Source organism: Varanus komodoensis, unplaced genomic scaffold (assembly GCF_004798865.1).
Source record: "Varanus komodoensis strain SLA01 unplaced genomic scaffold, ASM479886v1 scaffold67, whole genome shotgun sequence".
NCBI classification, from domain to species: Eukaryota; Metazoa; Chordata; class Lepidosauria; order Squamata; family Varanidae; genus Varanus; species Varanus komodoensis.
In genome coordinates, this window is record NW_025336308.1 from 1,688,462 (window position 1) to 1,700,291 (window position 11,830).

At 54.5% G+C, this 11,830-nt stretch overlaps 1 protein-coding gene across 1 annotated transcript; it reads right to left on the bottom strand.

Moving 5' to 3' along the window:
* Positions 1 to 1,332: 1,332 nt before the first annotated feature.
* LOC123033801 (cytochrome P450 1A4-like) lies at positions 1,333 to 10,963 on the bottom strand. Its single transcript, XM_044450617.1, has 7 exons — positions 10,834 to 10,963; positions 7,484 to 8,313; positions 6,468 to 6,594; positions 4,855 to 4,944; positions 4,629 to 4,752; positions 3,143 to 3,229; positions 1,333 to 2,472 (listed from the first exon to the last, which is right to left on the bottom strand). Exons 1-7 carry the CDS (start codon positions 10,853 to 10,855, stop codon positions 2,184 to 2,186), a joined length of 1,569 nt encoding a protein of 522 aa, XP_044306552.1. The 5' UTR covers positions 10,856 to 10,963; the 3' UTR covers positions 1,333 to 2,183.
* Positions 10,964 to 11,830: the final 867 nt, after the last annotated feature.

An 11,830-nucleotide genomic window follows, 5' to 3' on the forward strand; every position in this document is an offset into this window, starting at 1 on the left:
CCGCCCAACGGGTCCCTGGCTCCGCAGCGCCGCCCCGCCCCGGAAGCGCCGCGCGCGAGCGCCGCGTCACTTCCGCGGGGCCGTCCGCGTGCGCGCGCAGCGGCCGCCGGGCTGCAGGCCCGCGCCAACCGGGCATGCGCGAGAGCGAGAGGGGCGCCGCCTCTCCTGCCGCCCCGAGAGTTAGGGGCGCGTGGCTGGCGCGCCGGACCGCGCGCCTCGTGCGAAGCTGCCGAGAGCGTGGAAGCGGTGCGTGGAGGGCGCGGGCTGCGCTGGGGCGCCTCGGGCTGGCAGTGCGTCGAGATGCCGTTTCTGAGGATTTTATTGCATTCGTTCATTATAACGCCGCCTCCTCTTTTCCCTAACACTGAGGTTTTAGTTCAGGCAAAACAACTCCCAGCCAGTCCAGGGAAATACACCTCTATCCTCGGCAGCGCACTGACCGGCCATGCGAACGCTGGTGTCTGATGCGCGGCTGCTGGGCGATGCTGGGGCGGCTTGGCTCGCGGGCCGACAGAGAGGGCTCTGCATGCCCGCCGCGGCTCGCGGGCCAGAGGTTCGCCACCACTGGCCTAACTCTACCCTGGTGCACTCCCCTAGCCCTGATACAGGGGTAAGGGCCATTGAAAATAATGTGAATTTGAAAAGGTCTTCCTCGAGTAGCTTTTTCTAAACAGCTCATCCTTTCTGCCCCTTCTAAACACATTCCAACCATCAGAACCATGCCAGGACACCTCGTTTTCCTAACTCTAACCCTACCCCGGTGCACACCCCTAACCCTAATACAGGGCTAAAGTTCCACTGAAAAGAGGGCGATTTTGAGAAGCCTTCCCGGAGTAGCTTTTTCTGCACGGTTCATCCTCTCTGCCCATTCTCCTCATGAGCATGCCTGGGCCCCTTCCCTTTGGGAGGGGCCTTCTGAGAGCGACCCCCCCCCTCCTCCAACGGGGCCACCCTCCTCTGCTGGAGGCACGTCATGGGGTCAGGAGCCGTGCCCCACTGGCTGAAGCCGGGAAACTTCCACATCTGGGATGTTCCCAGGGACGCTCTTCCCTCCTGGGGAGCCTGGCCTTGAGAGAAGCATCTGGTTTGCGTAGATATTCCCATATCTGAATATGGAGAACAATCAGCCAAGAACTGCTTGCGGAAACTTCACTGAAATGTGAATTTCAAGAGGTTTTTGGTGGTTGAGTGGAGGGTTTAATCCCAGTATATCAGGCAATACAGGCAATACACTTTGATTATTTTTCTGCTCTTTCACTGTTGCTTTTGTACCTTCACGAAAATGCCAACAGGCTTTCCAACCACCTAACCCATCAAGCACAACCAACCGCAAATCTTTAAAAGCCATTTATTTCTATATATTTTTGACATTACATATATGGACACATTACACATAGAATCACTGCCCTGTGGAGAATCTGATCTGGAGGTTGGCCTTGAAAGAGACATGTGCTAAGCCATCATCCCCAGCTGCAGGGAAGTCAAAAGGATCACACCCAAGTCAAACCCACCAAAAGCGGCCCTAGGCCCTAGAGAGTGGTGAGAACGTGAAAAGCTGAATGAGCGACGGTGCACCTCAGTGGCCTTGGATGGAAAAGGTCAAGAATTGGCCGCCTTGTTGGAGGTGGCAAGCCTTTCTAACGTGCGCAGGATTGTGCCCTTAGAGACACAAGGGGCAGCAAAGGAGGCCGGAAGGGCCTCTGACCGTGAGCTCTGCATGAACTCCATGGCCACCTTTGCGTGGAATATTCCCACAGCTCCTCTGGCAAGTAACTTCCAATGTCATTATATTGGAATTAGCTTCCTCTCTGTAGAAGACTTGCCCTTCCGGGCTACTAAGTCTTACTTTACGACCCTGGCAGTAACAATACCCTTCATGCAGTCAAAGCAGAAAAAGTTCTCCCATGACTTGACTTCAAGTCACGCACAAGCCAAATGACCTTGCGGGTCGCTATGATTGCCCAGCAAATAAAGATTCCCTGCTTTTCACAGTAGTATCTGTCCCAGTTTCCTTTGCAGTAATAGCTATATTTTGTCTGCCTCTGTGGGTAGATCAAGTCACAGCTTAGCCCGGATGGCTGATCCACTCAAAAGAGAAATAGGAATACCTGCTAGGTAGGATTCCCCCACCCACTTTCTTCCCTGAATCAGCATCCAACTCTTCCTGCTCCAGATTTCCTGGGTTAGAAGCGCTGTTTGACCTGGAACTGCTCACACATCTTGTATTTCATAGTGAGTCCATACCGAGGTGTCATATCTACCGTCTCTCTGTTAAGCACATGGAATTCCAGTGTCTGGACCAGGGTGGTCAAGAACAAGAAGATCTCCCATTTTCCAATATTCTCTCCCAGGCATCTCCTCTTGCCCAACCCAAAAAGCAGAACCTTTTCCACCTCGTTTCTGCTTATGCCGGTCCCGTCTGCAGAAAGGAAGCGTTCCGGGCTGAAATCGCAAGGGTCCTTCCACAACTTCCTGCAAGGAAAAATAAAAAGCATGCATTCTAGCGCGGTTGTTGACATGCTGCTAGCAGGATTTGGGTTAAAACAAACTGACACTGCATTTAGGATAGGATATCCCTGCCTCCAGCTGCCGAGAGCCATTTCAGCTTGCTTCTTCACAGGATCAGAACGCATCTTTGGCACTGAGCCTTTTTGCCGAGAAACAAACCTTTTTCTTTGGAGGATGAGTGTATTGCTGGGAATTTTAAGGTCACTTCACCCTCATTTTTTGGGGGGTGCATAGCTCACACGCCTTGTCCTGTCCCCATGTTTTGGCCCCCAGGGGAAGAAAAGCAAGATGTGTGAGAGCTGTTCTACAAGCGGGAAGCCTCCACGCAGAGTTCCCCCAGTTTCTGCAGCTGCACAGCTGCTGGTCCTGAGGTGTAGTTAGTGCGGTAAGAATGTGAAGCCAAAATATAGTTGTCCGGGGCTCCGCTCCTTTGCTTTTGGCCTTGCTTGCCACTGGAAAGTGTCCCCTGCACCCTCCCCCCCACCCCAATTCCACAAGAACGTCTTTGAAATGGAAGTCGGCCTGTTTAACGAGCTGTCGGCACAGGTTCAAAAGCCGCCGCGTGTCGAATTGGGGGGACGTGGCAGCAAAGCTCCCGTGAACGGGCTTGGGGGGCAGGCCAGGAGAAACTCACGGATCGTGGTTGACTTGCCACTGGTTGACAAACACACAGGTGTCCCGGGGGATGTAGAAGCCGTTCACAGTGGTGTCCCTGTTGGTGCTGCAGGGGGAGAGAGGCGGGTACAATATTCACACAGGCAAAAAAAGAGTGCTTGCGAGACTCTCGTTCTTTTCTCACAAAAATGATAACGGCTTGCACAGGCCGCAGTCCGTACCCTCTGATGTATAGGACTGAAGCCCAAGAGAATATTATCAGCCTCTTTGCTAAAGCGACAGTTCCTGGAGTTCTTTGAAGGCACGGAAGGTGCAGTGCATTGATATTATTATTATTATTATAACATTTCTATGCCGCCCCTTGCCGATATGCTGAGCATGTCCGTTTTCTCCTGCTGGATTTCAGCGGCGATGTGGCCTCGTGCAATGTTCAGACCATGCAGGGAGCTGTGCCGACATGGGAGCACCCACAAACGCTTCACCCCCGGCAGCGTTCAAAGACACGTCCCTCCGGGAGTGCCAGATCTACTCACAGCCCCGGCTGAGCCTGAGGAAAGCTGCTGCGAAAGGAGCCCTGCCGTTTGCACGACGGCACTTGTAAGAAGACACTGCGCTTCTTGCTAAAATCTGCTCCCCTCCCTGCTTTAAAGTGTCCCTGCCCTTTTGGACAGGGGCTCAAAGACTTCTCAGCAGCTTCTGGCTTTGGTAAGCAGGGACAGAGAAAGAGAGCGAGTCAGAAGGGGTCTCCTGGGCCATCTAGTCTGACCTCTGACTCCAGCCAGCTCCGCTCACGACATGCCCACCATGTGCACGTCCAGCCTGTCCTTGAACACCCGCACCGATGGGGCCTCAGCCACCTCTCGCTGAGGTCCTGGGCCCTGGGCGTGGGTGCGGGCCAGGAGGCAAAGTGCCTTGCCACCTATTACTTTGAAAAGGGGGCTGAAAGCCCCCGTGGCTTCTCTGGGCCCACCTTCCCCAGGCTGCCAAGTCCACTCCACTCTAGACCAGAATCCAACCCCGTGGATGGAGCCTAAACAACAGCGGTTCAGAGATGGCGACTGAGCAAGTCTCCAGGAAAGAGGTGGATAATTTGCGAGTGTGCACATCAGGAAACATCAAAGAGTGTCCTAGCACAACGTTTATTCCTATTATACCCTCCACTCCCAAAGAAGCAAATTGCTGGACATTGTGTGTGTGTTCATTTGTGCTCAGACTCTCCGGGTGAAATTCATGATCAATAACACAAGTAGCACAGGTTAGATAAAAGCAAACAGCTTGCAGGTTTGTGTCTAGGTGTCTTGTCACACACTTGTGTCTTTTTAAGGTCTGTTTTGCTACAAACTGCATTGGCTGTGTTTGCATTTGGGGAGGCCTTAGAAGGGGGCCTGCATATTGGCAAACGTGACCTGAGAGATCTGACTTATGGAAGAGGGCTAAGCGGAATAACACGTCCCCTGTGCCCGGGAGAAATTCGATTGCAGCATCGGCCTCCGGCTGCAACTTACCAGTGAGGGATTGTGAAGGGCACAAAGGTGGTGTGTCTGAACACCTCCATGATGAAGGCTTCTGTGTAGGGCAGCATGGGGCGATCCGACAGTCTGGGCTTCCGTTCTCTGCCGATGGTTTGGTCTGCAAGGCAAAGGGAGTGAGAAGCGGGTTTGTTGAAATCCAGCCTTGGAGAAGGGCTTCTAAAGAACAAAGGCCTCGAGGGAGGAGGGTCTGGATTTGTACCTATTTCTTCCTGGATCTTCTTCTGGACTTCAGGGTAAGTTGCCAAGTACATCAGGCACCAGGACAGAGCAGTGGTCACTGTGTCAAATCCTGCAACGGACGACGTGAGGGAAGGCCATTTAGCATCAGTGGCGGAGCAGCCAAAAGCAACGCAAAAACCCTCCAATAGCCTGCCCGTATTTGTTGACCTTGGACCCCCATTGTAGGATGTTAAAAGTGGGGTGAGCGGGACAGCATGCACTGTCGTTTGGTCCACAGCAAGGCGGCAAGCCGCAGAGACGGTTTGCGTAAAGGAGTGCTCCTGGGTCAGGCCGAGGTCTGGCTAGTGAGCGTTGTGCTTGCACTGTGGCCACCCAGCCGTGTGTAAGGTGGCCATGTGCGAAGGCACCCCGCCATCAGCGTAAGAGCTTCGGTGCAGGCCGGGCTTCCCTTGCGGAAGTCCCTGTCTGAACTCAGTGCCACGCGCTTTTCTGCCAGGCACGACCTCCTCCAGGATTTGTCGTTCCTCCTACGAGACAGAGGGAGCTGGGTCTTTCCAGCCGGGAGCAGAGGAGACTCCGAGGGGATCTGCTGGAGATATGCAGGTGTGTGAGGGGGTGTCACGCAGAGGTGGGTCGAGACCTGCTCTCCCCTGCGGAGGGCAGGATGCGCTTCAGCGGAGCAAAGCTCAGGGAGCCAAGGTTCAATTTGGATGCCAGGAAGTCCTTCCTGATGGTTAGGACCCCTGGGGCATGGAATGGGCTTCCACGGGAGGTGGTGGAGGCCCCATCGGTGAGGGGGTTCAAGGACAGGCTGGACATGCACATGGTAGGCATGTCATGAGTGGAACTGGCTGGAGCCGGGGGTCAGACTGGATGGCCCAGGAGGCCCCTTCTGACTGGCTCTGTTTCTTTGTGTCCATGCACCCACATTCTGAGGTTATCCTTGAGCACGCTGAAGTCCCAGGGGCTGTTTTTGGGTTTCTCCCTCCCATGGGGCCACTGGGCAGGGCTTGTCCCTGCATGCCGGGACTCTCCCCTGGGTTAGCACAATGCCCGTCTCCCCGCAGCTGCCTCCCTTGGGCAGGAAGAGGCATGGAAGGAAATTCCCACCCAGTGTCTCCATCTGGAATTCTCTCTGAAAACTCTCCAAATAGTTTTGCAGGAGGGGTTGGAGAGCTGAACAGGCCAGCTTAAGCCCAGAATCAGAGGCTTCTGCAGCCCTCTGGTTTTAAGGTAAAGCCAAATATTCAATGTCAAGGATCAGCAAATACAATTCAGCAGGGAAGGGTAACTTTGGTACGTAGCTTGGAAGAGGCCTGCTCAGGCCGCTCTTGTGACAGTGCAAGATTAATGCCATGATGTGGAACATTTCAGGAAAGGGCAATTCGTGTGTCTCTGGAGAGAGACTGCCTGTTCGTCAGTCCACGAGAAAGCAAAACGAGGCATTCGTTGCGAACATACCGAAGACCTGGGGCTGCAAGGAATCGTGCTTATATTTGATGCACTGGCACAAGCAGTGTGTTGGAAGCTAGAAGCGGCGGCGGGTCGGTTTGCTGCTTTTGAAAGCAGCTGGCGGCAGCAAGGGGGAGGCAGAGGCAGAGGCAGAGCGAGAGGAGTTTGGCAGGTTCTTACCAGCTCCGAAAAGGTCATTGACAATGTACGTAACCTTTCGATTCAGTTGCTGGACGTTGGGATTCACGTCCATGCCCTCGCCTTGGCACTGGTCGATCAGGGAGTCGGTAATGTCTCGGATGTTGTTCTGAAAGGCAAAATGAAAGGGTGCTTGCAGTGCCGAATTCCAGGACACCAACCCGCCAATTACGTGTGAGAAAGCGACCATATGGGGTGAGGCGCACAGGCAGCCTAATGCCAGAGCAGAAGGGTGCGTTTCTCATGCACCCGATATTGTCGACTGTATTCTCAGCAGCTCTTTAAGATCTTTCTGGGTTGCCCGCTATGCAGATCTTTTTGGTGGGAAATGGTGAGGACTGAATAGAGTCTGCAGCACACACAGAAGGTACCAATGAACTTTGGAAGAAACTACAACTGCAAGAGGTCAGTTTTGCTTTCCTGTCCTGTTTCAAAGCTGTTTCCCGGGCAACCTACCTGAAGCTAACTGGTCCAGGGTGGGCAGTCCCTGGGCTGGAGGCCCAGCTCTGAACCATGTTCATACCCCCTCGAATTTCTGCAGAAGATGGGCGGGGCATAAGTGAAACCTCTCAGATGAGAGAATATGGGTTAAGCAGCATGATATGCTGTCCGTTGTATACGCAGGAGGAGTTCTCCAAGCATTTGGGATTTCAGCTAGCATGACCAGCGCTCAGGAATTCTGGGAAGTGACACGAACAGCTGGAGGAGAACTTGCTGTCCACACCTGCTGGACAGAAGCCATAGGCCTTGTTTCCAAGTCTTGCAAACTTGTACGTCTTTGCAATGCAAGGTATCGCTAGACATGTCTACTGTGTGGACACCGATTGTTCAGGATTCTGCAAGTACATCCCTTTTCTCTGCAAATTGTAAGCATGTAAGAAATGTACTGCAGCCTCTTTGCTGGTCTTTCGCTAGGGATAAGATTTGCTTGTCTGAGTTGCAAGCAGAGGGAGAAATAACTAAGCAGAGCAACCTGGATGTTGAAGACACAACCCTACCTTGTCGAAGTTTAGGTAATGCTCCTTAACTATCTTCTGCACAAGTGCACTGAAGCGCTGATTGACCTCCTGGAAAGCCTTCATGGCTTTGTTGGGAAGATACCGGAGGATGGGGATGAAGTCGGCTGGGTTCCCAGAAGCACTTGCTTCCCCAAACTCATTGTTCATGTTCAACATCTTGAGCAGCTCCTGGTCTTCATGGTTGTAATGCTTCCCAAAACACATGGCACAGATTACATTGAGCACGGAGATTACCAGGTACTGGTAAGGTTCAAAGCTCTCCTTTTCCTTCATCAGCTCCTGGAACTTTGCTATGAGGCAGTCTGCTTGCTCGGAGACGTGGTCCTCCAACAGAGAGGTGGACGAGAAGGCCTTCAGTGCAGTCTGAGCTAGCTTTCTATTGGCTCGCCATACATCTAGCGAAAGCCGGCCAAAGGTTAAACTCTGGCCGTCTTCAATGAACTGGAAGCTGTAGAGATCAGGGCGGGCCAGAAAGTCATCTGCTTGCTTAATCAGGGCTTGCCTGATGGTTTCCAAGCCACTCAGCACGACCACTGGTCTGGTGCCGAGGTGGATCTGCATCACATCCCCGTACTTCTGGCTCATCTCTGCCAAGCTGCGATGTGGGTTCTTTCCCAGGTCCAGCATATTGCCAATCAGTGGATACCCTCTTGGCCCAGGTGGTCTCTTCAGTCCTGGGGGAATCCGCTGCCAGAAGGATTTGATGAAGACCAGAAGCAGGTAGGACAGAAGGAAGGCTATGAGAGTGTCTGTGACTGAAATGGGACCTGGGCTTCCTATCCACACCGCCTTCATCTCCCTAAAGTCATCTAATGGACCAGAGAAACAGAGGAGGAAAAAGGCAAGAGGTTACCCAGGAGGTAGAGCAAATTGGGGAACTGTCTAAGCTTGCTGTCTGGCTGTAGAAATCTTTCTGGGATTAAGATTCCCCCAAATGGAACTGTCAAAAGTGAACAATATTTTCAGGGCAGCCCCATTCATACATACTCAGAAGTAAATCCCATGGAATTAAATGGGTCTCACTTCCGAGAGCTGGAAGCAGTCGTCGCCCAACCTCCAGACATTTCTATCGCCCCAGCCAACTTGGGTGTTTGTCCGGGATGGTGGGAGCTGTAATTCAAGATGTCAGATTCAGGAAAGTTGGTTTATGAGATTGGAGTCTCCCACTGAGAACTGCCCTACAGGTTCCACCCCCTTTCCCATTTTGCTGCAAGTAGTAAGATATGTTCTGTCTACATGTAAATAGGAGTGCACCCTAAGAAACCCGATGCAGTACACTGAGAACTCATGTCCGGCAGCCATAACAAAAGACGTCAGCATCGGATTTTGGTTTGAAAAATGCACTGGGAAATAGCACAAATTAATGCAGGAGAGTCAAGGGAGATGTTTTAATCTAGCAGCAGAAAGGGCTTTTGGACGGGCTTTCCAAAACTGGGATATGTCCATATAAAGTCCTCTCCTTGTGTAACTAAGGGCAGCTCCCGTGAGGAAAGATGTCCAGAGAGGGCTTCAGGGGAAGATCTGAAGATTCACACTGGCTGGGATGGGGAAAGGGACTTGTTCCTGCCCCCAGAGCACTCCCAGAGGCGTGTGGCCAGCCGGGACTGGGCCGCTGCAGGACCAGATGTGCTCGCTGCAAGCGCCCCTCTTCCAATGCGGCTTCCTGTCTGCCTCTCTAAAGTCACTGATAGTCTGGGGATAAACTACGGCTTACTGTTTGGGAGGGCCCTTGGGGGAAAGTGCGGGTTCAATCCTTGGTGTTTCCAGGCAGGGCTGGAAAAAACTCCTTCCTGAAGCCATCGAGAACAGGGGCAGGCAGATGCAGAAGCGCAGCCTCGTGGCCAGCATGACCAGTGGCCGGGAAGGCCGGGAGCGGGAAGCCCAAAGCTCAGCCGTGCACCAGCCGCCGCTCAGCCTGGTGGCGCTGGCAATTCTGCGTGAGAAGGGCTATTCTCTTATACTGAGAGTCAGTCCCATATTGCGAGATCCGTGTGTCACCATAAGCGCTGGAGGTCCCAATCCAGCACTTGATGTTTCACTGGGCAGTGTCCAAAGTTAGTTCTAGGTAGAGTAAACCCACTGAAATGGATATATTAGTTATTATATATAATATTGTATTAGTTGCGGCAAATGCAAGTTCCATTCATTCCAATGGGTCTACTCTAAGTAGGACTACCACTGGTCACTCCCGTATCCTCATCCCGCTATAAGGAGGTGCAGAGGAAGTCGCCTTGGATGGAATTTTCCGCTTAGTTCCTCTAAGCTCCCTTGAGGGCTTCACGCGGAGTTTCCCGGGGAGAGTCGCAGCAGCAAGGTCATTTCCCTGCCCTCCGCAGGCCCCTGACTGGGTGAGCGAAATATTCTAGCGCTGACAAGCCAATATGATATGAGGGGGCAGCACTGGGCTGGAGACCCAAGAGAGCTAAATTCTAGTTGCCACTTGGCCATGGAGCCCACGGGGTTTCTTGGGGCCAGCCACTCACACTCAGCCTAGCCTACCTCACAGGGCTGTTGTTGTGGGATAGAATCAAGTAGGGAAGACGCTGAGCTGCCTTGGCGTCTTTGCAAGAGGGGAAAGGGCAGGGTAGAAATACCGTAGAGTAATAAGCAGGAGCACACGGAAGGTAGGCAGGCAGGCGGGAAAACGCGCACCAAGGCAGCCAAGGAAGGGGCACCGTCCTTCCTGCACTTGGGAAGGGGCAGCGGGTCAGACGGTCGCCACGACCGGGCGCCAAGCACAGATCTGTGCGCGCCACGGCTGCAGGCGCAGGGAGAGAAGCGCGCCTTCTTCGCCAACAGCTTTCCATCTGGGTGCTGGGAAAACGGGATTTCCCTGGATCCAGTGCGCTGCACAGTGTACCTGTGTGTACACCGGAGCACGCGCGCACTCTGGTCCGTGCGCACACTCGTTGCACAGCGATGCGCTGTGAAGGTTCTCAGAGGTGTGGGGTGCTGCGAAGTTCCCCCGCTCTGGGTTTTGAAGCGAGCTAGGGAGACCGTTCCGCACCTTGGAGACTGTGAACCAGCTCCGTGCCCCTGAATCGCAGCAGCAAGGGGGCTGTCAAGGCGCCGGGTGCTCAAAGAGGTGTCTGAAAGGCACTCTGCACGTGTTTAGGGGCACTCTGCCCAGTCCATTTACCATCATACCTCGTTCAAATGTTGACCCGGGTTCTTATCCCAGATCAAAAGGTCTACGAACCTCGGTCCAGACAAAAGACCTCTCCATCCGCAGACACGCATGAGCATCCCCCCGCACGCAGACACACGCGCACGGCCTCTCTCACACACGTGGGCGCGCACACGGAGAGGTCCGGCTGCGGCGCGCTCACCTCCGGCGGGCCGCGGGTCCATCGTCGCTCCGCGCAGCTCAGCCGCGTCCGAGAAGGCAGCGCCGCTCCGTGCGTCCGTCGGTCGGTCGGTGCGCTCCGCTCGCAGCTCCCGGTGCCCGGTGCCCGCAGTCTCGCCCGTCCCGGCAGCTCGGTGGCCGGAGGGCCGCCTTGGGCAGCTTTATAGGCGCCTCCTCGGCCGCGATTGGCCGCTCGCCCTCGCGTCACGTGGCAGCGGCGGGGCCAAAACCGGGGCGCGCTGCGCTCTGCCCGGGCCGTGCATGCGCTCCCGGGGCGCGGTGCCCACGGCGCGCGGCGGACCTTGCCCCTCGGCGAGCGCGGAGAGGACGCGGTCCTTGGCGCCCTCCCGCGCCCCGCGCCCTCTCAGGGGGGCCCTGAGCAAACAGTCCAACAGAAAACAGGCCCGTGTGTGGACTGCTGGGATGTAAAGCGCAAGGTTTGCGCAAACGTCGCTTCCCGTCCCTCTCTCCCTTTAGATGTCTGGGAGGAAGCGAACGTCCTCCGCTTCGAGGCCACCCGCAAATGCCCCAGACGAAAAGGTCCAGGGGCAAAAGAGTGAAAAAGGAGGGTGAGGGGAGCAGAGTTCCAGCTAGAGGGGGATGGGGGAGGGTGCGCCCCCCGCGCCGCCGTTATGTGGGAAAGTCTGGATTGCCCGGCTGAAAAGATAGAAAGGGAACGCAGCCCTTCCTGCAAAGAGCCGGGCAGGATTTCAGGACGCCCTGCCCGATTCTCACAACTTCTTGGAGAGGTTTGGAGTAGAGCTGCGAAAGAGGAGCGAGAAAGAGAAAAAGTCCGCAGTGAACCCACAGGATACGGGCTTAAAGCCGGGTCTCCCTCTCGTAGTCTCAGCACACACACACGCACATTTCCCTGCACGTAGAAAACTCAGACAAGGCGCATCGCTCTTTCGGAGGTGTTGAGCTTCTACGAGCACGAAAGTTTTGGGTTTGGGAATTGTTCTGGCTTAAATGTGGAAGGG